This window comes from Armigeres subalbatus, chromosome 2 (genome assembly GCF_024139115.2).
Source record: "Armigeres subalbatus isolate Guangzhou_Male chromosome 2, GZ_Asu_2, whole genome shotgun sequence".
NCBI lineage: Eukaryota > Metazoa > Arthropoda > Insecta > Diptera > Culicidae > Armigeres > Armigeres subalbatus.
In genome coordinates, this window is record NC_085140.1 from 86,248,256 (window position 1) to 86,272,283 (window position 24,028).

Sequence of the window (24,028 nt, forward strand, 5' to 3'; positions counted from 1 at the left end):
GGAATCATACTAATTTCTTCACTAGTAGTTAGGTTATACGTCTAGCTTTCCACTGCTATACAAATGGCGGCATAAGATCAACAAGGGCCGAAGTTATGGACCAAACACAAAAGGATGCCCACAACCGAACCTCCTCCCCTATATAATGCTCCATGCATTAACGAGACAGTTATTTCATACTCACTTATGACTAGAAACCAGCGGAAACCGGAACGTTTCCCCGAACATAGGCCACGAGGTGGTCTGAATCGACGAGTCGAACTTGGCCGTACCGGGGAAAAGCTTAATCTTAATCATATACCCCTCGACGCTTTTCAGTCCAAAGCTGCCCGGTAGATGGCGAGCACCGACCAGATGAACTTGCAGCTCCGGAACGGCCGCCGCCGAGTTTCCATTCGTCGGCGGCGTAGGCGACTGTGGATTGTTGTTGTCGCTGTCGGCCTCTGCGCTGCCGTTGTAGCTGGCAGTCGAACCCGGATCGAGTATCAGCTTGAAGCCGACGACGGGTTCGAGCCGGTCGTTGTTGTTGCCTTTGGTGGCTTTTGCTCCATCGGAGGCGATTGCGCCAGTCGTGGTCGGATGGTGTAGTAAATTTTTCAGTTTGTTCATTGCGCGCAAGGAAGTGCGATGTCGAGAGTGATGTCAGTGATGTCTAAGGCCTGGGTACCGGGTAGATCGCTTGCTTGAGAGCGAACAATCAGTTGAGGGTTGATGACTTCAGTTCGGGGTGGAAATTTGGTGACCTCAAATAGAGAGGTGTTATGATCGATGGTTGTTGATAATCACGCGATTCTCAACAAACAGTGATGAATCATTCTGTTTGGATTGTTGTTTTGCTTCGAACAACAAAGTCGGTGCGGAAGGTGGATGCTGCAATGAGAAGAACAAAGGGAAAAATATTATATTAAAATAAAAGTTAACATGCAGTGAATGTGATTCAATACCATATTAAATTATTAACATCTCTCTTTGAAAATATATTAAATTCTTCCTAATGAAAGACATTACATCTCCTTTCTGAATGCGTGATGAAATCCATGAATATGTTTTAACAAGTGAATAAAATTGTTCTCCATTACCGTTGCACAGTGGTTCCATTCCCTTAGAGGGCGGTCATAAATATAAATTACGGAAGTTATACGGTAAAATTCTGTACTTTTGGTATTTTTCGGGTTAAACAGCCTATTTTTTAATTATTTGGTAGGCTCAGTCATTATCATACTTTACGGAGCCGATTTTAGTATTATATGCAAAATTCCAACAAACAACGTTCAATATACATTATTGATGAAGATGCGTGGGTGGGAAGATGCTTGTTATTGTGAAAGTAGTAAACGAAAATAAACCTGATTAATCCACCTAGCCGGTGTTAATGCCTTTCTAGTGCATATGAAAAAATAGTATTTTTGCCATAACTTTTAGACCCATTGTGCGATCTAGCCAATTCTTATTAGAAAACAAATGGATATGATTCCACGTCGAACGCAACTTGCTCCGAACAAATCGGTTAAGTCTAGAACAACATTTGAAAAGGGCGTAGTAGCCATTTTTTCCTTCTGATTTTTTGTCCACATATATAGCTAAATATGTAGACAAAGAATCAGAAGGAATAAATCTAGACCAACATTTGAAAAGGACGTAACAGCCAAAATTCATATATATATATATAGAGAAGTATAAGTGCCTAAAAATAAGTGAGTTTTTTTGCGCACATACATACGCACACATACACACGCACAGACATATATCATCTGGTATCTAATACTATGGGTCTCCGGGCATCTTATAACAGTTCGTTTTTGGAACAAATGTATAGCCTTTACGTATACTTAGTATATGAGAAAGGCAAAACGGTTTGATAATATGTCAATTTGAAGTTAAATATAATACTATTATACCACGATATACTATTGAATAATCTGCACCCAGATAGCTCTTAAATGACAGCTTAAAATTTAAATATCTTCTCAGAGATGTCTGAGAATGAAAATCGGAGAGAAATATGCTTTTCAGTCTCATAAAGTTGACCATGATAAAGAAAACATAATACTCGTGTTCATCAATTTTGGTAATTTTTTACCATCGATTATTTATTTCCAAGCTCAGTCGCAGACTGTGGTAACTGAAATGCCATTTAGGCAGCAGCCAGAAATATAAATACACTTAAAGGATATTCAAAAGAAATTGAAGCGGTACACGATTAAATTGAGCAATAAATATGATATCTGTTGAACAAACATAATTTTGTTATTTGTTTACACTTAGCTTTCTCGTGGACGGTTGCAGCTGAAATAGCCTTTAGATGAAAGATAGGAGTGTAAATAGTTACTCAGAGAATGTTTCTGGAGAGGATTTGAAGGGGAAACATACTTTCTTAGCGGATGAAGAAGATAACAAAATTGAATATAAAATTGTGTTTTCGTCAAAGAAACATAGTAAAGTTATTTGTTTACTATTTGCTTGGTCGCAGTTGGTCGCAGCTGAAATAGCTTTTAGGCGACAGATTAGAGTGTAAATATTTACTCACAGGATGTTTCTGGAGGGAGTTTCAAGGGGAAACATATTTTCGTAAAGGTTGAAGATAACAAAATTTAGAAGAAAATTGTGTTTCAGTCGAAGAAACATATTAAAAATATTTGTTTACCATTTGCTTGGTCGCAAACGGTCGCAGCTGAAATAGCCTTTAGATGACAGATTAGAGTGTTAATATTAACTAAGAGGATGTTTCTGGAGGGGATTTGAAGGGGAAATATACTTTCTTGGAGGATAGAGATAACAAAATTTAGAAGAAAATTGTTTTTCCGTCGAAGAAACATGAAAAAGTTATTTGTTTACCATTTGCTTGGTCGCAAACGGTCCCAGCTGAAATAGGCTTTAGATGACAGATTAGAGTGGTTATATTTACTTAGAGGATGTTTCTGGAGGGGATTTGAAGGTAAAACATAAGTTTCATGAGGTATGCCAACATTTTCACGTATAGTTTATTTAACTGGATTATCTTCAATTCGAAGCCTTATACAGATCATATTAGCTCAAATTCTACAAAAATGACGATTGAATCTTATATAGTATACCATAAAGTAGCAGTTTAGGGATAACTTGTTGAATTTCGATAAAATCATGTTTTTGGATTTATGACCTATGAGGGAACCACTGTGCGTTGGTAGTACAGTCCGACGTCCATCGCGACGCCTGGAAACAAATTTCCATTAACAAAAATAGCTTAGCATCGATTCAATTTATTGCACATTGGCAAACATGTCTAGACATAGGCATGCGACATTTTCCCACTTTTGGTATCTCCTCCAACTTGGATGCTACATTAAATGTCTGGCTGTCGTGTGGTAAGCAAAGATGTTAGTCCGCTTTGTCGCTATTTACGATGTATTTTGTTCTGAGTCCATTCTAATTCACAAGCTCTTCGATCATGGGCGTAGCCAGGATTTCGAGAAGGGGGGGGCCAACTTTTTTGGTCTTCTAAATCGTAGTTTTATAGCAGTTTTATAAAAACACATGAATATTAACACATGAAACCAAATCCAAACCTAATCGAAACAATAATGATTAAAACAATAATGGATTTAAAAATACGTGATTTATTGGTTATCAGATATTTTTGAATAAAGTGAGAAAAATATTAACGAACTTAGTTTTCAGAAAGATAATAAATCGGCTATAACAATTATTGTAAAAATCTTGCTTTCTGCAATCCTGCAGTTTAAGAAAACTAGAACCATACATCTGAATTTCTAAACAAATCCTCTCTGAAATAATATTTATTATAAAATAGGCAGAAAAATCAATATGCAAGCTTTCTCCAGGAATTCCTTCGACAATTGCTCCTGGCATTCTATCCAAAATTCTATCAGGGATTCTTTAGGAATGCCTCCAGCAACTTCTTCGGCAGTGTCTTCAGGAATTCCACCATAAAATTTGCCGGGAATTGATCCGAAAATTCCACCATTATTTACTCCAAGAAAATCTTCACGAACTTCTTTATAAGTTCTGCAGAATTCCCTGCAATAATTCAAATAATTTCGTGCTGTTCCCCATAATTTTTAAGAATAAGAATATTCCGTGGAAATTCCGCAGAAAAAATTCCTATTAATATCAGAAAAATCTTCGAATTTCTTGTGTAAATTCCATAAAATTTTCCGTGAATTGTTTCGAATAATTTCTTCAGGAATTCCACCGGAAATTTATACAGAAATTATACCGAAAATGAAATCAACAATGGAATTTCCCGAGGAGTTCCTAGATTAATTCGCAATGAAATCCTGAAAGAATTCCGGTGGAAACTTCAAGATTTCCACTGAGAGATCCTCCAGGAGTTTCTCCGAAAATTCGTCCGGGAATTCTTCCAGTAGTTCCACCGGCATGTCCACCAAGAATTTCTCTAGGAATTCCTTTGAGAATTATTCCGGTAGTTCTATCGGCAGTTCCTTTGAAAATTCTTCCGGGAATTTGGGCAGAATTAGAATTTATTTAGGCTTCTTCAGGAATTTATAAAGATTTTCCACCAGAAGCTCCTCCGAGAATTTCTCTGCGAGCTCCTCAGGGAATTCTCCGGGAGGTCCTCTGATGATGATGATGGTCCAGCTACAAACCCCAACAAAGGTTTCAGCTGAACGAGATTTATCTAGATAATGAATTCTCTTGTTTCCGAGAATGCTTCTGGTAGTTTCCCCGGGGTTCCTTTAAAAATCTCCCGGGAGTTTCTTCAGAAATTCTTCCAGAAAATTCCTTCGAGAGTTCCACCAGCAATTCATCCGGGAGTTCCTCCTGAAATTCCTCCGGGAGTTCTTACGGGAGCTCCTCCGGCAGTTCCTTCGGGAATTCCTCCGGGAGATCCACCAGCAGTTTCTACGAGAATCCCTCCGGGAGTTTCACCTGCAGTTTCTCCGGGTGTTTCTCTGAAAAGGAACTCATGGAGGAACTCCCAGAGTAATTTCCGGAGGAACTCCAGGGGGATTTTCTATAGGAATTTCCAGAGAAATTATCAGAGGAATTCTCGAAGGAACTGCCGGTGGAACTTTTGGAGGAATTTATTGAAGAACTACAGGAAGAATTTCCGTAGGAAATCCTGGAGGAACTCTCGTAAGAATTCTAGGATGAACTCCCAAAGGAACTTCCGTAAAAATTCCAGGAGGAACTCCAGGAAGAGTTCTTAAAAGAACCTCCCGGAGGAATTCCCGTAAGAACTCCCAGAGAAATTCTCCGAGGAACTTCTGGAGGAGTTTGTAGTAAAAAAGCCTACAGAAATGCTAAATAAATTCCTGGAAGAAAGCCTGATTGAATTCCCGAAGGAACTACTGGTGGAACTTCAGAGGAACATCCAGTGGAATACCCTAGAGGAAGAGAAAAAATATTTCTGAAGGAACTTCCAAAATCCTATTTCCCGTGAAATTCCTGCTAAATATCGTCCAGGAATTTCCTGTAAAGTTCCTGGAGGTATAACCGGAGAATTTCTTGGAAAAACTCCTGGAAGAACTCCCGGAGGAACTCCCGCAAGCACTTCCGGAGGAATTCCCACATGGAAGTCCTGAAATATTTCTTAGAGAAGTTCCTAAAGGAATTTCCGAAAAAATATCTGAAGGAATTCCCAGAAAAATACCAGGAGGAATTAATGCAGAAAGTCCCAGATGAAATCCTGAAAGTATTCCCAGATTAATTGCTGAAGAAAATCTCTGCGGATTGTTCCGAAGAAATTTCTGGAAGAACTCTTGGCAGATATCCGAGTAAATTTCGAGTGAAGTCCGGAAGGAATTCTAGTACACTTCCGCGGAAAATCTCCCGGAGAAATACCTGAATGAATTCCTGGAGAAGTACCTGAAGAAACTCCCGACAAAATACCTGTAAGAATTTCTGGGGAAATACTTGGACGAATTCCAGGAGAAATTCATGAATATATTTCTAGAGGATTTCTTGAAGGATATTCTGAAGTAATTGTCAAAAGAATTCCAGATTGGAATGCTAGATAATTTCGCTATTGAAAGTTTGGAGGTATTCCCGGAAAATTTCCTGGAAGTAATCCCGGAGGAATTAAAGGAAGAGTTCCGAGAGGAATGTCCCGAGAAGTTCCTAGAAGAATTTCCAAAGGAATTTCTTATAGATTCACAAGTGAAATTATGGAGCTAAATCGGAGGATTTCCGTCAGAAATTTTTGAAGAAACTTCTGGTAGAATTTTGGGAAGAAATTACGTATGTATTATTGCGGGAGCTATTGGCTGGTGGCTTCGAACGAATGCTTACAGCAAATAAAATACATATTTGTAATTCATTAGCTAAAAAGCTGAAATAATATATTTATTGATACACTGCCAAAAATATCTATATAAGATATATGTGTCGCCGTTATAAATGTTTGCAATAGCTCCACCCTAATATAATCGATATAGAACCACACATAAATTAAATAATTGCTAATTCGAGACCACACATAAAGCTTATTTGGATATATATTTTATAAGTAGTTCGCGTGGAGAATGGTTATGTATGCTGATATACATCATAAGTTAAATCTATGGATTTTTGCCAATAAATATGTGTGGATTTTTAGTAGTGTAGTTATTTACATAACGATTTTCAGAGGAATTTGTGGATAACTTTCCGGAGGAATTTAGAAGTTCCCAGGGGAGCTTCTAGAAGGATTTCAAGGAGAATTCAAATCAATTGCGCCCGAAATGTTTCGAGTTGTTTTGAATTTTCATATATTATGGATCCTGGATGCCCTAATAAGTTCTGGGAATTTTTTGAATTTCAACCACGTATTTCTGTATATGATTGGATCGTAAAGTGCACATGTTTGAGGGAATTCATTTCAGTACCCGTTCAATCTTTCCAAAATTTAGGGGGGCGACGACCCCCTGCCCCTTGGCTACGCCCATGGAACTCTAGTAAGAACTTCTGGATGAACACCCAAATGAACTTCCGTAAAAATTCCAGGAGGAACTCCAGGAAGAGTTCTTAAAGAACCTCCCGGAGGAATTCCTGTAAGAACTCCCAGAGAAATTCTCCGAGGAACTTCTGGAGGAGTTTGTAGTAAAAAAGCCTACAGAAATGCTAAATAAATTCCTGGAAGAAAGCCTGATTGAATTCCCGAAGGAACTACTGGTGGAACTTCAGAGGAACATCCAGTGGAATACCCTAGAGGAAGAGAAAAAATATTTCTGAAGGAACTTCCAAAATCCTATTTCCCGTGAAATTCCTGCTAAATATCGTCCAGGAATTTCCTGTAAAGTTCCTGGAGGTATAACCGGAGAATTTCTTGGAAAAACTCCTGGAAGAACTCCCGGAGGAACTCCACAAGCACTTCCGGAGGAATTCCCACATGGAAGTCCTGAAATATTTCTTAGAGAAGTTCCTAAAGGAATTTCCGAAAAAATATCTGAAGGAATTCCCAGAAAAATACCAGGAGGAATTAATGCAGAAAGTCCCAGATGAAATCCTGAAAGTATTCCCAGATTAATTGCTGAAGAAAATCTCTGCGGATTGTTCCGAAGAAATTTCTGGAAGAACTCTTGGCAGATATCCGAGTAAATTTCGAGTGAAGTCCGGAAGGAATTCTAGTACACTTCCGCGGAAAATCTCCCGGAGAAATACCTGAATGAATTCCTGGAGAAGTACCTGAAGAAACTCCCGACAAAATACCTGTAAGAATTTCTGGGGAAATACTTGGACGAATTCCAGGAGAAATTCATGAATATATTTCTAGAGGATTTCTTGAAGGATATTCTGAAGTAATTGTCAAAAGAATTCCAGATTGGAATGCTAGATAATTTCGCTATTGAAAGTTTGGAGGTATTCCGGAAAATTTCCTGGAAGTAATCCCGGAGGAATTAAAGGAAGAGTTCCGAGAGGAATGTCCTGAGAAGTTCCTAGAAGAATTTCCAAAGGAATTTCTTATAGATTCACAAGTGAAATTATGGAGCTAAATCGGAGGATTTCCGTCAGAAATTTTTGAAGAAACTTCTGGTAGAATTTTGGGAAGAAATTACGTATGTATTATTGCAGGAGCTATTGGCTGGTGGCTTCGAACGAATGCTTACAGCAAATAAAATACATATTTGTAATTCATTAGCTAAAAAGCTGAAATAATATATTTATTGATACACTGCCAAAATATCTATATAAGATATATGTGTCGCCGTTATAAATGTTTGCAATAGCTCCACCCTAATATAATCGATGTAGAACCACACATAAATTAAATAATTGCTAATTCGAAACCACACGTAAAGTTTATTTGGATATATACTTTATAAGTAGTTCGCGTGGAGAATGGTTATGTGTGCGCTGATATACATCATAAGTTAAATCTATGGATTTTGCCAATAAATATGTGTGGATTTTAGTAGTGTAGTTATTTACATAACGATTTTCAGAGGAATTTGTGGATAACTTTCCGGAGGAATTTAGAAGTTCCCGGGGGAGCTTCTAGAAGGATTTCAAGGAGAATTCAAATCAATTGCGCCCGAAATGTTTCGAGTTGTTTTGAATTTTCATATATTATGGATCCTGGATGCCCTAATAAGTTCTGGGAATTTTTTGAATTTCAACCACGTATTTCTGTATATGATTGGATCGTAAAGTGCACATGTTTGAGGGAATTCATTTCAGTACCCGTTCAATCTTTCCAAAATTTAGGGGGGGGCGACGGCCCCCCCCTGCCCCCCCTTGGCTACGCCCATGTCTTCGATTAATATGGGATGTGTACTACGTATACTGTATACTAAGCTACATAATGTACTGTTGCCAGGCTGGTGCGTGATTGATACGATAAAAGTGTGCAGTGTACTTTCGATCATTCGCATCAATTGACCTGGTAAGAATCTGAACTGGAAATAGAATCCCGCTCAACGCTTCAAAACCGGGCTGCCCAACGAACGCTCCATTTTTGTGGCCTGCGCGGTGTCTAAGGAAAATATTTCAGAACCGGCCCGCAAGATGCAGTACGGGTTAGTTTTGTTGTTAGTGGCATTTTTAAGAAACAGAGAACTTGTTGGGATATGCATATCGGCTATTGTTAACATAATATGCGCTAAGAAAAAAAGTTACTCAGTAGCATCACTTTGTCGCGGTGAATATTAAAAGATTTCGCAGAAAGTTTGAAAACACACGTAACGTAACGGAATAGGTCGTCTTCTTTTGATTCTACTCTCTTGCAATCGATGTGATCTTCAGGTAACTGATCTTCATTCATGTTCGCTACAGTATCGACTATACAACCAGCATTCAGCGGACGGAAGAAGGGGCGAGGCCTAGCCCTCTTATGTGGAAGCCATCGAATTTCGACGACGAGGTGTTTAAGGAAGCGCTCCACCGCGAGCACAATACTCTCGGTCTGAGCGGCGAGCAGCTGGTAACAGTACTCTCGCGTGCATGCGATGCCACCATGCTTAGGAAAGTCCATCCTTACAATGGGAGGTCACCGGCTTACTGGTGGACTCAAGCAATTGCGAACCTGCGCCGCGCTTGCCTACGGGCACGGAGGCGGATGCAGCGAGCACGCACAGAAGAAGAGCGTGTTGAACGACGGGTGGCGTTCGTGGCTTCTAGAGCCGCTCCGATGCTGTAGAGGATCATCGCGGGGCTCTTCCCACATCTTGACCTAAGTCCCTGGCCTCACTTTGTGGAGCTGCCAGGGGCCAGGGTGGCCGACGAGGGAAGAGGAACTGTGGCGGGACTTGCTGGGATTGCACAGTCCCTTCGTGTAGGTAAGACGCCAGGACCGGATGGTATTCCGAGCCTGGCCATCGAAGGGGCCATTGCTGAGGCTCCCGAGATGTTCAGATATGTCATGCAGAGATGCCTGGACGAGGGAGTCTTCCCTGTTGCATGGAAAAGGCAGAGCTTGGTCCTATTGCCAAAGGCGGGAAAACCACCGGGGGATCCGTCGGCATATAAACCAACATGCCTGTTTGATACGGCGGGGAAGGTGCTCGAGAAGATCATCATCAACAGGTTGTTGATACGCACGGAGGGTGCGGATGGTCTATCGAGTAACCAGTTTGGCTTCCGAAAGGGTAAGTCGACCTTAGATGCTATCTTATCGGAGATAGCTATTCATAGATAGCTATCCAGCGTAAGAGGAGGGGAATTCGCTATTGTGCAGTAGTGAATCTCGACGTGAGGAATGCATTCAATAGTGCCAGTTGGGCAGCTATTACAGATGCGCTCCTGCGTCTTGGAGTTCCCGAGAACCTGCACAAGATTCTCGGAAGCTACTTCCAGAATCGAGTACTGGTATACGACACGGAAGCGGGGCGGAAGTGCGTTGACATAACCTCAGAGGTTCCGCAAGGTTCCATACTGGGTCCGGTGTTATGGAACGTCATGTACGACGGTGTCTTGAGGTTGAAGTTCCCGGTGGGCGTGGTAATCGTCGGCTTCGCTGACGATATTATGCTGGAGGTCTACGGCGAATCGATCGAACAGACGGAGTTGACTGCAGCCTACTCGATCGCAATTGTGGAGGAGTGGATGAGTTCCAGGAAGTTAGAACTGGCTCACCACAAGACTGAGGTGGTTGTTGCTAACAACCGAAACTCGGAGCAACAAGCGGTGATAAGGGCAGGCAACTGATCGACGATAAGCTCATCTTTGGTAGCCACGTCAATTACGCCTGCAAGCGTGCCTCCACATCTATAGTGGCATTGTCCCGGATGATGTCCAATAGCTCAGCGGTTTATGCCAGCAAGCGCAAGCTTCTGGCTAGTGTCGCTCTGTCCATACTGAGCTATGGGGGGCCAGCTTGGGGCACGGCCCTGCGTATTAACTGCTACGGTACGAAGTTAGAAAGTACGTATAGGATCATGTGCCTAAGAGTTGCGAGCGCGCACCGTATAGTGTCGCACGATGCACTTTACGTCATCACCGGTATGATGCCTTGATATCGTTATCGGTGAAGACATAAAGTGCTTTGAAATGCGCGGCACGAGAGGCATCCGTAGGACTGTCAGGTTGGCCTCAATGATCAAATGGCAGCGTGCGTGGGACAGTTCCACTAAGGGTAGATGGACACATAGGCTGATACCAGAGATAGGTACGTGGGTCAAGAGGCGCCATGGGGAAATCACTTTCCACCTGACCCAGGTCCTTACAGGCCATGGTTGCTCCAGCCTGTGCGCCGGTCATATAATCGGCGGCGACGGCGTAATGGTCACTTTTGCCCCGGCGGCGGCGGCGTCACGGCGGCGCGCCGTTGGCTTTTATCGGCGGCGGCGTAAACCGGCGTGGATGAAAAAAATCAATGGCAAAAAAAATCAATTTTAATGCGGATTTTTAAATTCACGTGGATTTGATTCACACCGTACAAATCGCCCGTATAAAAATCGACTTCAGTGGATTAAAAATGAAATATTCTATGTTTGTCGATCATCAAACAGCACATTCCATAGTAAATTACCAGCGACACTAATAAATACCTGATCTCAAGATGTTATTTAAATTAAAACTATTATAATCTCTGATTTTGATGAATCAAAATTTAGCAACAAATCCTGCTGCACTTTTCGTAACCCTTGAGCAGTATAGAGAACTAGACTTCGGTGTCATAGGACTAATTTGTTAATATTTTTTTCCAAAAAATTTCCCAATTCAGGATTTTGATAAACTCCAGTCGATTTACTTCTCAATATATCTACTATTCTTTGAGTTACATATACAATTGGGTAATGTTTGAGCGGCTGCATATCTAGTATATTTAGAAAATTTGCAGTGCTACTTCGTTCACCTGCTGTGACCCTTGGATCCTGTAAGGGCATTCACGATGGAGTCCACTAATGACAACTACAATGGACAGTTTACTCCCCACCTCGCTTTCTTGTATGCACAAATCCCAACAGATGATCAACATAACTAAAATGAGCTCTGGCTGAGTAAGACTGGGGCAAGATGACCAACCAAAAAAGTTCGGAGGATTCGGAGGAAACTACGATTTTTTTCTAAGGTTCATTAGAAATTTCTTTGTAAAACCCTGTAAGAAATTCTGCGGAAGCTCATATAGGTATTTTTTTCAAAAACCATTAAGGTTCTGGATGGGAAATTTCTTTAGTAAAACCACAGGTAAAACCGTAGAATATTCTTTCAGGATTTCATTCGGAAATTTATTAAGGAATGAAATAGTTTTCGAAAGAATTCCTAAAACAATTTCCGAAGAAATTGCTGAAAAAATCTTCGAAGGGGTTCAGAGAGGACTCTCCGAGAGAATAGCGAAAAAAATTTATAAAGACATTTCTGGCAAATTTTTTGAATGAATTGTCGAAAGAACTTAGTGTAAAATACTTCTTCCGAACTTGGCCAACTCCACTATTGATCCCACAACTCACTTCCCATAAATCACACCAAGGAAATAAAAAACCTTGCTTAATGTAGACTCGTTTATTCGTCATAAGGAACAAAGGTTTGGGCAAGCAGGCATTGCTTATTATATGTATAGGTATTTCCCGGTAGAACCGACTTCAAAAATAGTTTACAAGGAAGGAATTCCCGCAGAAAAATCAGAAAGAATCGTTTTAGTAAATTTCGAAAAAAAAATGTTCTAGGGAATTCCTAGAAGAATTTCCGAATGGTTCCCAAAAGCAATTTCCGAAGATATTTCTTTGAATTAATTTCTGAAAAGATTCCCGAAAAAAATCAAAAGCAATGGAGAATGTTGTGACGGAATTATTGTGGAAAATGTCCAAGAAATTCATCCTAAAGTTAGCAAAGAATTTTCAAAGGATTACCCGTAGAAATTCCCAAGGAATTGTTTAAGGTAGTTCAGAAAGTATTCATATGAGAATTTCAGGAAAAGTTGTCAAAGAACTTGCTAATGAATCCCTAGAGGAATTTTTATAAAATTTCCAACGTTTTTTTTTCTAAAAAAAATTCCGTATTAATTTCCGAAGAAATTCCTAAACAAACTTTCACTGACTCCGAAGGCATCTGTAAATGAATTTCTGAAGGAATTTTTAGAGGAATTCAAAAATATTTTCCGTCGATATTTCAAAAGAAATTTGCGTATGATTTTCGGAAGGTATATCCGAAAGAATTTCTAAGGGAATTACGAAAGAATTCCTAAAGGATTTTATGAAGCAATCCCTATAGCAATTTTCTAATAAATTTTCAAAGGAATTTCCAAAACAACGAACCTTAACGTATTTTCTAAGGGTTTCTTAAGCAAAGGAATACGTGGAGGAAATTCTGACGTAATCCCTGAGGTAAATTTTAAGGAATATCCGGAAGAATTTCCGAAGAACTTTCTGGAATTCGTTTACGGAGGAGTTTTTGTAGACCCTAAGGAATTCCTGGACGAATCTTCAAAGGATTCTCTGGAGGAAATTGCGATTAAATTACTGGGAAAAATTCCAAAGGAATTCTTGAAGGAACCTAGGAATTACATTAAAAAAAACAGTTGGCATTTTCTCTGAAATTCTATTAGGATTTTCTTCGTAATTTCCTTTGAGAATTCCTTCGGAAATTCCATCATAAAATCCTTCAAAATACCTTTCTCCATTTCTCTGGAAATTCCTTAGGAAAGTATTTTACCACCATCGGGGGTGACAATCGTTTAAAAAGGTCTCTTATATTTCAGTCTTCTTGTCCTCAGATACATTCAATCCATTCTTCAAGCATTCTAAGTAGTTGAAACAGTGACCCATTCTCACCCCCATTTGAACTATTGTCACCCCCGACGACGGTACCTTTAAAAAATCTTTTAGGAGTTCCTTTAGGAATTATTTTTGAAAATCCATTCAGGATCTCCCTTCAAAAGTTTATTTGAAATTTCCTGCACTCAACCCAACACAAATTTCTTTAAAAACGCCTACAAAAATTTGTTTGGGAACTCCTCCAGAATTTTGTTTCTTAAATAATAAAAAATACCGTCCGGAATTCATTTGGATATTCCTCCATGGACTTCTTTAAAAGATTATTCGTAAAACCTCCGAGATTTCCTCCAGATATTTCTCCAGATTTTTTTTCGGAAGATTTTCCAGGAGATCCTTTGTAATTTATTACAAATGAAGCTGTTTCCGATGTAGTTACTTATTAAATTTTCGAAAAAACAAATCCAAAAATAAACAACAAACAAATACTTTAGGAAAAATGAAGGCATTTTCGAAGAAATTCCTGCAGGAAGCTCCGGAAGAATTCCCTAAGAATGTTTTAAAGGAATTACTGGAAGAAGTTCTGGAGAAATTCCTTAGGCAAATTTTGAATGCATTCCTTATGGAAATCTAGAATAACTTTTTCCAGTGATTCATAAAATAAATGCCGAAACAATTTCAAAAGAAGAATTTCCGGAGAAATTCTCAAAAAATGGAATTTTTTAAGGAATTTCTTCATCCAAAGGAATTCATCAAGGAGTCTCCGAAGAAGATTGTAGGAATTCGTAGAACAAAATCCGAAAGCATCCCTTTAGCAATTTCCGAAAGAAATTCGTAAAGGATTTTCTAAAGAAATCTGTAATGAAAATTCTTAATGAATTTTCGGAGTAATTTTGTAAGGAATCTCCGAAGGAATACCCAAACAAATTTTAGGAAGAATTCCTAAATTAATCTTCTAAGATTTTTTAAAAAAAAATTTCGAAGGAATATCTGGAGGAATTATCAAATATATTTCCTGATTTATTTCCGAACTAATTTCTGGAGTATTTTTCGAAGAAATTCATAAATGAATGTTTGAACGATACTTCTTCGAATATTCTCAGAAGTTCCAGAAATTTCACAATAATGCTTTAACAATACAGTATTAAATGATTTCAAGACAATTAAATTAAATTTTCGTAATGTTTGAAAATACCTGACGTTTTAACTAACTAATTTAACTTAATACTATGCAGCTAGGCGACAACACCCCAGGGTTACAATAGCTGTGATTAATAAAATAAGAAGCGTTTTTAACTGATGGTCGTAATGTTTGCTTAGCAATATTTGCTTTGCTGATGCTCAGCAAGTAGTTTTTTCAGTTATATTCAGAAATTGATTTCAAAAAATAAATTACTTACTCGGGAGTCGGAACAAAAAAATCGGTAAAGCATTCACAGTTGGGATTTAATTATTTTGCTAAATCAGTTTGCCTTATAAGCCAACTGTCCTAATAGCACAAATCTTGAAACAAAGAAATATTTTTGATTTAAATAAAAAAAAAAATTGTTGACTTGACTTGAAATTTCATAAGTGCAATAATTTTCCTGCACCAATGCCAGATCCTTCAAGAATGGGGACGCAACAAACCCACTTTGCGAGTCACCTACAAGTTTAGGTGCCCGACTAAATGAGGCCTTGGCTTAACGCATTCCAAAGATCAGTTTAACAATTTATGTATTATTATACTAGATAGAGCTTCATTCAAACTCTCAAACTAATCAACCAACCTATTAATTAACCAAGACAATGTATGTCACTGAACCGACTTAGAGACACCATCGCTTGAGGTAGATTTGAAATTGAATTTTGACGAGATCCACCTTAACAACATTTATGAACTTCCATAAGAATAGTTTAGTACTATTCCAATTAACTCTACCACGCTGTATTTCTTCACAGATACGTATTTCGACCTCAATTATTTGGCCGTTTTCTGTGTCTCGTGCTTGGCTTGACTCGACTTAATTGAATTGATTTTTTTTATTGCGATTAGTCACCGGCGTGGCAAAATTATGATCGGCGGCGCGCCGACCCATAATTACCGGCGGCGGCGGCGTGGCGCGGCGGCGCACAGGTCTACTCCAGACAGTACCTACACCGGTTCGGACACTCGGCCTCGCCCGAGTGTCCGGTGTGCGCAGGTTTAGAGGAAACGGCGGAACACGTGTTGTTCGTGTGCCCGCGTTTTCGCACAATGCGTGACCACATGCTTGCCACATGTGGTCTGACACTACCCCAGACAACATAGTCCGGAGGATATGTAAAGACGAAGTTGGCTGGAACGCCATTTTATCGGGTATCGTCCAAATCGTCTCGGATCTACACAGAAGGTGGCGCGTGGACTCGAGGAATGGCTAGTTAAGGCGCAAATAAGAGGTGGTCCAAGGGTTCGGAATCGGCTTCATGGGTCTTACCGGTGCCCTGTGGTCGAACTCGATCCTTTTATCGAACAAGTGGCCGCGCGAAGAACAACATGGTATCGTCGCTTTCGCGGCGTCGGTCAACCGGGCGGGTTCCGAGGACGGAAAGGGGTCCTCGTCCTCGTGAAAATTTATGTGGTATTATAAATAGCTGTAAATCTTCAACCAATCGATATATTAAATATTAACGAATTCCAACCGCGTAATAAAGAAACTTGGTGTATACCCAAGCAACCAGAAGTTCGGATAAGAAGGGCTATTTTGGCTTAATCAGCTCTCATTTTAAGTAATTTTTTGTATGGTGGGAGCGTAAAAGTGAACTTTAAAGTTCCGTTAAGGACGCTTGGAACTTGATGTGAACCATAGTGAACCAATTAGTTCGGTTAAGAGTAAATTTAAGTAAAATCTGAACTTCTGGTTGCTTGGGTAGTGATCACCTCAGTTCGATAAATTGACGCGATGTCTGTATGTGTATATGTCTGCGCGCAGAAATAAATCTCATTCATTTTTTTGGCACTCAACCTTAACCGACGACAAGTTGCATTTGACGGGGAATCATATCCAATTGTTTACTATTGAAAATCGGCCCAATCACGCCGTGGCACAATAGGACAGCCCCATACAAAGGAGTGGCCAAAACTACCAAAAGGCCGATTTTCGATTTGGGCGAGAAGAATGTTATGAATACATAGCTTATAACCTATATTTTTATAATCAGGACGGTTTTTATTTTTTTGATTTTTTGGGGAGGAGTGGTGGGCGCTCAAGAAATGATATTTTTACGTTTTTTTTTGGGAGAACGGTCATCTTTACCATATTTTTGTCTCAAAAGTAGCATTTTTATATATCGTTACAAAGCTCTTAAACAGATCTATGTAATAGTCTTGATGTAATAACAGCTCCGTCCAGAATTTAGTTTCTAGTAGTTTTGCAAAAGCATATTTTACGCAATATTTAACGAACAAAATAGTTTGGTACCCCGCAGTAAAACATCATGCACTATACTATTGAACTCTTAAGCTTTGATGACCATGAATAAAATTCTGCCCAAATTCACCATTTTGTGAGATACATGAATTTGAAAAATTGTCCATTTTTGACTTTTTCGTGTACTAATTATACGGAGAAGCTACATGATCGCTCCAAAAGCATTTAAAAGAAAGCCTAAACACTCATAGTGTTGTATACCAATCGATTCAGTTCGACAAATTGAGGTGATGTCTGTGTGTACGTGTGTGTGAATGTCTGTATGTGTGTGAGCAGAAATGATTTTAATTCTTTTTTAGGCACTTACTTTAAACGTCATACGTCATACTTACTTTAAACTTCATACGTCAGAGAATGTTATTCCATTGTTCCCTATTGAAAAAAAGGCTGGATTTGACTTTGGGCTCAAAAGTTCTGGCAAATATACATTTTCTTATAATGCACGAGAAAGACAACATTACCACTAGGGGGATTAATCAGGTGTTTTGGTAAACTTCTTCATTTTCAATTTTCATTTGAGTTACTCAATAATGCCTCTTTAATCGAATTTGGCGCCGAACACAAATTACATAACATTTTAAGGGAAAGGGTTATGTCTTAACGTTGCGCCTAATTCAAGAAAAAATCGTTACGCAGTGAGAAGAAAAGGGGTTCAAAATTTACAAATTTAACATTACTTGATTATAGAAGCGAATTATAGATTTCACCATAAAGTGTCATAACGTATTGGATGAATAGTGTGATGAATAACTCCTTGCCAAAATAACTTTTTTAAATTATGAAAGAAATCCTAATGAAATGTCAAATATATGAACAAAAATGAAAATAAATAAAACACTATTTCGTTGATGTCACAATTTGACGATAAATGAATCTATTCTACCCTCCTCTGTTTGTTAAATAAGTTCTATTCAGTGAATTTTCAACACCAAAAGCTAATAATGCTTGTTTGATGGGCTTCGTGGCTGTGCGGTTAGCGACATCAATCGTCTAGACGCATGTGCTGCGGAGTGTGGGTTCGATTCCCGCCCCGGTAAGGAGAAAACTTTTCGTAAAGCGAAGAGCTCTCAACTGGTCCACTGGGTTTTGTGTAAATGTCCTGTCTGTTGTCTCATGCTAGATGTTAAGTGTTCAGTCTGTGCGACCTCTGGTCGAAGACGGTGATTCTGTCTTTTTTTTTTGGTCATTTTAGCAAATCTGTGTTGCGTCCATTTGTCTGTGGCACGAATATACAGTTAATAGCTTTATATGACCATTAGTATTTTATCCAGCATCAAATAGGCTTATTGCAAGCCAACAAGTGACCAAATTCCGTTGGTTTTGTAGAATATGTATGACAAAAATCGATACTATGTCGAAAATTGGTACCATACCCCATTAAAGCCTTAGCAAACATATTTTTCTTTTCTATCTACGTTTTTATGATGAATTCCACCATTTATTGCAGAATTCATTATTTTGGCCAAAAATACCTCCTTTTTTCCTATTGTGCGTGGGATCAAAAGTTTAGCCAAAATACGATTTTCAAAACCTGTATAGGAAAAATCACTTTTTTTTGGCACTTTGCTCATCCGATTTGCTTGCAACAAGTTGCATTCGTCAGGAAATTTTACAATGAGTATAAACAAATGTAAAAAAGAAGACCTATTTGCCTATTAATGTTATTTTTGACTTCTCTTATATGCTTCTCAGCCCTTTTCAACGAGCGAGAAAAGCATCATCATCGCTAGGTTGGATTTTTTTTTGTTAGTTGCATAAGGGTTAAGTTCAATTTCAACTCACTGCATCGTAAGTCTTCGGATGAATACGCACGATTACGGTTTTGAAAAAAAAATAGAGTACACGCTAACTTTCACCTACTCAGTGACTGAGTAAAATTGTATTGCCCTCTCTTTTCTTCCCACGAAAATTTTACTCAAAACTATGAGTAGCCCTGCTTTTGACGGAAATTGAGTAAAATTTCCGTGGGAAGAAAAGAGAGGTCAGTACAATTTTACTCAGTCACTGAGTAGTTGAAAGTTAGAGTGTATCTATCTTTGGTTAACAAGTCCGTGCTGGTTATTGGAACCGGTCGGGGATCGAAGTGTACCTGGTTATGCATTTTATAGTGCCATGAATAAAGTTCCAGGAATCATGACCTATAATCATGATTTCATGAACAGACAATTTTTATGATTTCATGATTTTATGTTTCTGATTATGGGAATGGATTTGTTTCCTTGTTGTTTAAATTCATTCAGAAAACCCTGAAAATTTGATTGATCCGTTACAGTAAATACTCAATGTTTGATTCTAGTCACGAATCAGAATTCAACAACATCTCAGCACAACCACTAGCATCAGTTTAGTACTTCATGATATTAATTGATTGCTATTATTAAACAAACGACCCGAGTAATTGTTTCGCATCATATCGTTCGGCGCTGAACCATCGTTCTAGATTCCAGACTCAGTAACACGAACCACTACCGTCACCCAATACTTAGTTGGCTACGCATCTCTCGTTTCATATTTCTTGTTTCTATCCAACGTGTTCCAATCAAATATTGTCTGCTTCGTTCTCGCACGTTATATCGCTGTGCAAACAGGCTGCAATCTACCGCAGCAATAGTTCACAGACATCGAGCAATGTTCACGCGTGCTTCACCACGTACAGGCCTATTTGCTTAACTGCCACTCGGCAAAACCTGAGACACACTAACGTCCACCGACCGGTGGATCATTATCATATTCATTTGAAATGTGTTCATCAGGCCCTCAACGAACCGCAAGGCTAATAACACTAGTTTGCAATAGTTTGCAGGGAAGTAGATTTCGAAAATCAGATTACCCAATAATACAAATCGAAAGAAATGCTTTTTTCAAATTACAATAATTAATAAAACAATGAGTATCAATAAGAAAAAATAATTGTAAATGTCATGAATCAAATATTTCAATAATAATGAAACCCATGAGTTATAATTATTATCCTTAGAAAAAGAATCAAAGCATTACTTCATCTGTTCCTTGCAATCGTTGGACCGACAATGAACACGGAAGAAAAAAAGCACCCAAAATTGAGTACTTTTAAACTTACTTTTGAGTTATTTTTTCTCTTCGCTTTCATCCACTCTTTCTTTTGTTGTCAAAAACAAAGGAGCCAAACAATCCAACGACGCCAGTTCAATACGGGAAGCCAATTTTGAGTTTTATTACCTGAGGTCGAAATTGAGTGAATTAAACTTAAATTTGGGTCAATAAATTTTCCGTTGGGTACTTTTTTAACATGGGAGTAAAGGCAAACTACTTCGACCCTACTTACTCAATTTTGGCTTCCCGTACAGATGTTCGAGGTTGGGTGAATTAAACTCACTATTGGGTAGTTTATTTCTTCCGTGAAGGTTTCGTTTCTCACTTTATTTTGTAAACTAGTGTTAAAATTTAAATAATCATCCAAATGCCTTTCCTTTTACGATCGAGAGACTTTAAGCGGAATCGGAAGTCGAACACTTACTTTGTCTTTCAACGTTGGCCTTTCCCTCCCCTCCTAGCCGTTGGCATGGCGTTCGCCGAACAGTCGAAATACGAAAAAGGTAATCAACCCGAGAGCAACACTAACAACTTTTCAAAGCATTGAAGTGGACACGACGCGACAGCAGCGGCTTTGCTCGCAAGAATCTTACAGGTGATTATCTAATTGAAGCTGCCTATGCGGAACGCGCGCGCGAATGGAGACCGTTTCTCGTGTTGTGGAATGACGCAACTAGTCCCGGCACGTCGATTCTCGCTGGATGTCGGGACGAAACTAAACTCAGCTCAGCATCTCATCTCGTCTTGCTATCGGTCAGTGTTGGTACCTCGTACATGATGAAGCTGCACTTGTTAACTGAGTGATGTGTTCTCACGCGACTCGAGCACGAAAAAGCAAACATGGGAGCGGGCTTGGGGATGATTCAAATCATAGTCAACGAATATCCTTTAGATTCGATTATAGGCATTTGATGGGCGTACTGTATGGCAGTTTTATTGATTGATGATTAATTCAAATTTTGTCTGAGGTGTCTGTAGAGTTTAAATGCAACTAATTAACATGCATATTGCATATGTACGTACATTGATTTGAATTTCACGAAGTTTCTTGTTTTTCTTGCAAAAGCATTTGCTATTCAACAAACATCGTCATTCATGGCGTTTTCTAGAACTGAAATCCCGGAATCTGTAAAAAAAAACCATCCAGAATTGACTCAGCTCAGTAAATTTAGCTGACTGATGTACATTACATATGTATACAATATATATAATATACCGTCGTCGGGGGTGACAATGGATCAAATGGGGGTGAGAATGGGTCACTGTTTCAAGTACTGCAAAACCTCTTTTTGCGCCCAAAACGGGGGAGCGTAAATGGAATCAGAGCGTAAAAAGAGGGAGCGTTATTTCGAATTTAGGGCGTAAAAAGAGGGAGCGTTATTTGGAATTTTGAGCGTAAAAGGAGGGAGCGCTACACGCTTAAAATCAATAACACAGAGATGTGTTTGCATCACACAAAACGGACCTAATGTGGAACATCCCCTAGATGAGCGACAGTTACACATGCACAAAAATGCCTCGTACGGTCGGGATAACGGTCCTTTTCAACATATAAACGTTTGTACAGATTCCTTGTTTCATGAGGAACCAAATACTGTTGAAAATATTGAAATCCAAGCTTCAATAAAACCACACGAGCTATTTTTGTGGCTGTGTAACTATCGCTCATCTAGGGGATGTTCCACATTAGGTCCGTTTTGTGTGATGCAAACACATCTCTGTGTTATTGATTTTAAGCGTGTATTTGGAATTTGGAGCGTAAAAAGAGGGAGCGTAAAAGGAGGGAGCGTAAAAAAAAGGTTTTACAGTACTTAGAATGCTTGTAGAATAGATTGAATATATCTGAGGGCAAGAAGACTAAAATATAAGAGACCTTTTTGAACGATTTTGCTATCCGACCTCCAGGCTGCCGGTGAGAGCGCTGACCCATTCTCACCCCCCAGACCCATTGTCACTCCCGATGGCGGTAAACAATTTAATTATTAATTGTACTATTAAATTGTTAGTGTATTAACACGCTCTTATATCAATAACATTCTAATTACGGACCATTTAGATTTAAGCTGTTTCGTTTTTGCCTTTCTCGTACAACAAAGTTGTAACGAAATGCTATACTCGTAAGGTCAATAAGTAATTCTATACTCCAAAAAACAACTTTTGAGAGGAGGCCCGGAGACCCATAGCGTTATATACCGATAGACTCAGTTCGACGAATCGAGGTGATGTTTTTTTTTCTTTCTAAACAATGGAGGGGGAATCTGCTCAACAGACATCCTGGGTTGACCAGGAAGTGCGGGGTTAGGGATCACCGAGGGAGGCAGGACTACATCGCTAAACCGTTTCCATTGCCGCCACGCCCATAGTCCCTTCGGTACAACCAGAAAGTAATGCTTCAAAGGGGCCCAGTGCACAACGCACCCTCGAGGTTAGCTGCGTGTCCTTGCAGCACCGAACATCGTAACTCGCTTTTTTAGAAGAACACTATGGTATCGTGCCAGCGCGTTGCCGGCTTTCCAGGTGGCCTTACCACGCCCTATTTCCTAGGAAGGGGGGAAGGGTCGACTGCGCGCCTGCTTCCCTCTGCACGACTGGTACCAAGAATGATGATGCCTCGTGCACCCCAAATTAACCTTTCTGCGATAGGGCCTATTCGCCAGCACACAGAGGGACTTGCCGACGCGGTGCCTACGCCTGCCCCAGCCTTGACGAGGACCCCTTTCCGTCCTCGGGCTCGGAACCTGCCCGGTTGACCGACGCCGCGAAAGCGACGATACCATGTTGTTCTTCGTGCGGCCACTTGTTTGATAAAAGGATCGAGTTTGGCCACAGAGCATGACCACCGGTATGACCCATGAAGCCGACTCCGATCCCTTGGACCACCTCTTATTTGCGCCTGAACTAGCCATCCTTGAGTCCACGCGCCACCTTCTGTGTAGCTCCGAGGCGATTTGGGCGATAGCCGATAAAACGGCGTTCCAGCCAACTTCATCTTCACACATCCTCCGAACTAGGTTGTCCGGGGTAGTGTCCAGACCACATGTGGCAAGCATGTGGTCACGCATTGCGCGAAAATGTGAGCACACGAACAACACGTGTTCCGCCGTTTCCTCTAAACCTGCGCACACCAAACACTCGGGCGAGGCCGAGCAAGCCAGCTGCGTTACCTGCACTGTGATTTTGCAGCACGCTTAAACGCCGGGCACATCGAACCCCCATGGGGTGCTTGCTGTTCACAGCTTTGCTGGAACAAATCAAACAATTGGGAGGGTTCGTGCAGCATTGTGCCTTATGTCCCTCCAATCCGCAGCGTCGGCAGAGATTGCTTCTGTCAGGGCCTTTGCAGTCCCATTGCTTGTGCCCCGGTTCCAGGCACTTGAAGCCAACTTCGGGTTGCTCGTATATGCGCACAGGGCATACCGACCATCCCACCTTGACGCTCCCTAACTTGACTACCTTGGAGGCGTCCGCTGCAGATAGCCGAGCCAATGCTACCTGCGTCCCTGCCGGACCTGTCCGTAGCCGAACGGCTGCGGTGGGCGTCTCCACTTCACACTGTCGCCGCAGTGCCGTGACGAGCTCTTCGACTTCAGTGATCTCGTCCAGGTCTTTAACCCTTAGATTCACCTCCGTCGTGAGTGCCCTCACCTTGACCGTCTCGCCTAGGACCTCCTCTGCCAACTTCTTGAAGGCGGCGCCCTTTTGCGAGACGTCCCGCTTCAGCTCGAGTATCATCTCGCCCATCCGGGTACGTCTTATTCGACGTACCCAAGCAGCACAAGTCAGACAAAAATGGTTGCAGCAACTTGGTTGTGACTGAATCCAAAAACATATAAGTTGCAGTAACATATATGGAACATGTGTGCTGCTAGGGTACGTCGGCGCCGAGTTCACCGAGCTTGACGTCACTCCTCATCGCCT

At 40.2% G+C, this 24,028-nt stretch overlaps 1 protein-coding gene across 2 annotated transcripts in view; it reads right to left on the reverse strand.

Annotated features, from left to right (window-relative positions):
* Positions 1–24,028, reverse strand: part of LOC134209704 (uncharacterized) — a 65,803-nt gene that overhangs the window by 19,760 nt on the left and 22,015 nt on the right. Inside the window, exons 1-2 of one of the 2 annotated variants that reach the window (XM_062685714.1) lie at positions 20,535–20,827; positions 185–870 (exon numbers count right to left, since the gene is read on the reverse strand). In XM_062685714.1, coding sequence (XP_062541698.1) covers positions 185–609 — 425 coding nt within the window. In that variant the 5' untranslated portion in view covers positions 610–870; positions 20,535–20,827. Of the gene's footprint in view, positions 1–184; positions 871–20,534; positions 20,828–24,028 lie in introns of those variants that run through there. The other variant, XM_062685712.1, reaches the window with a different exon arrangement.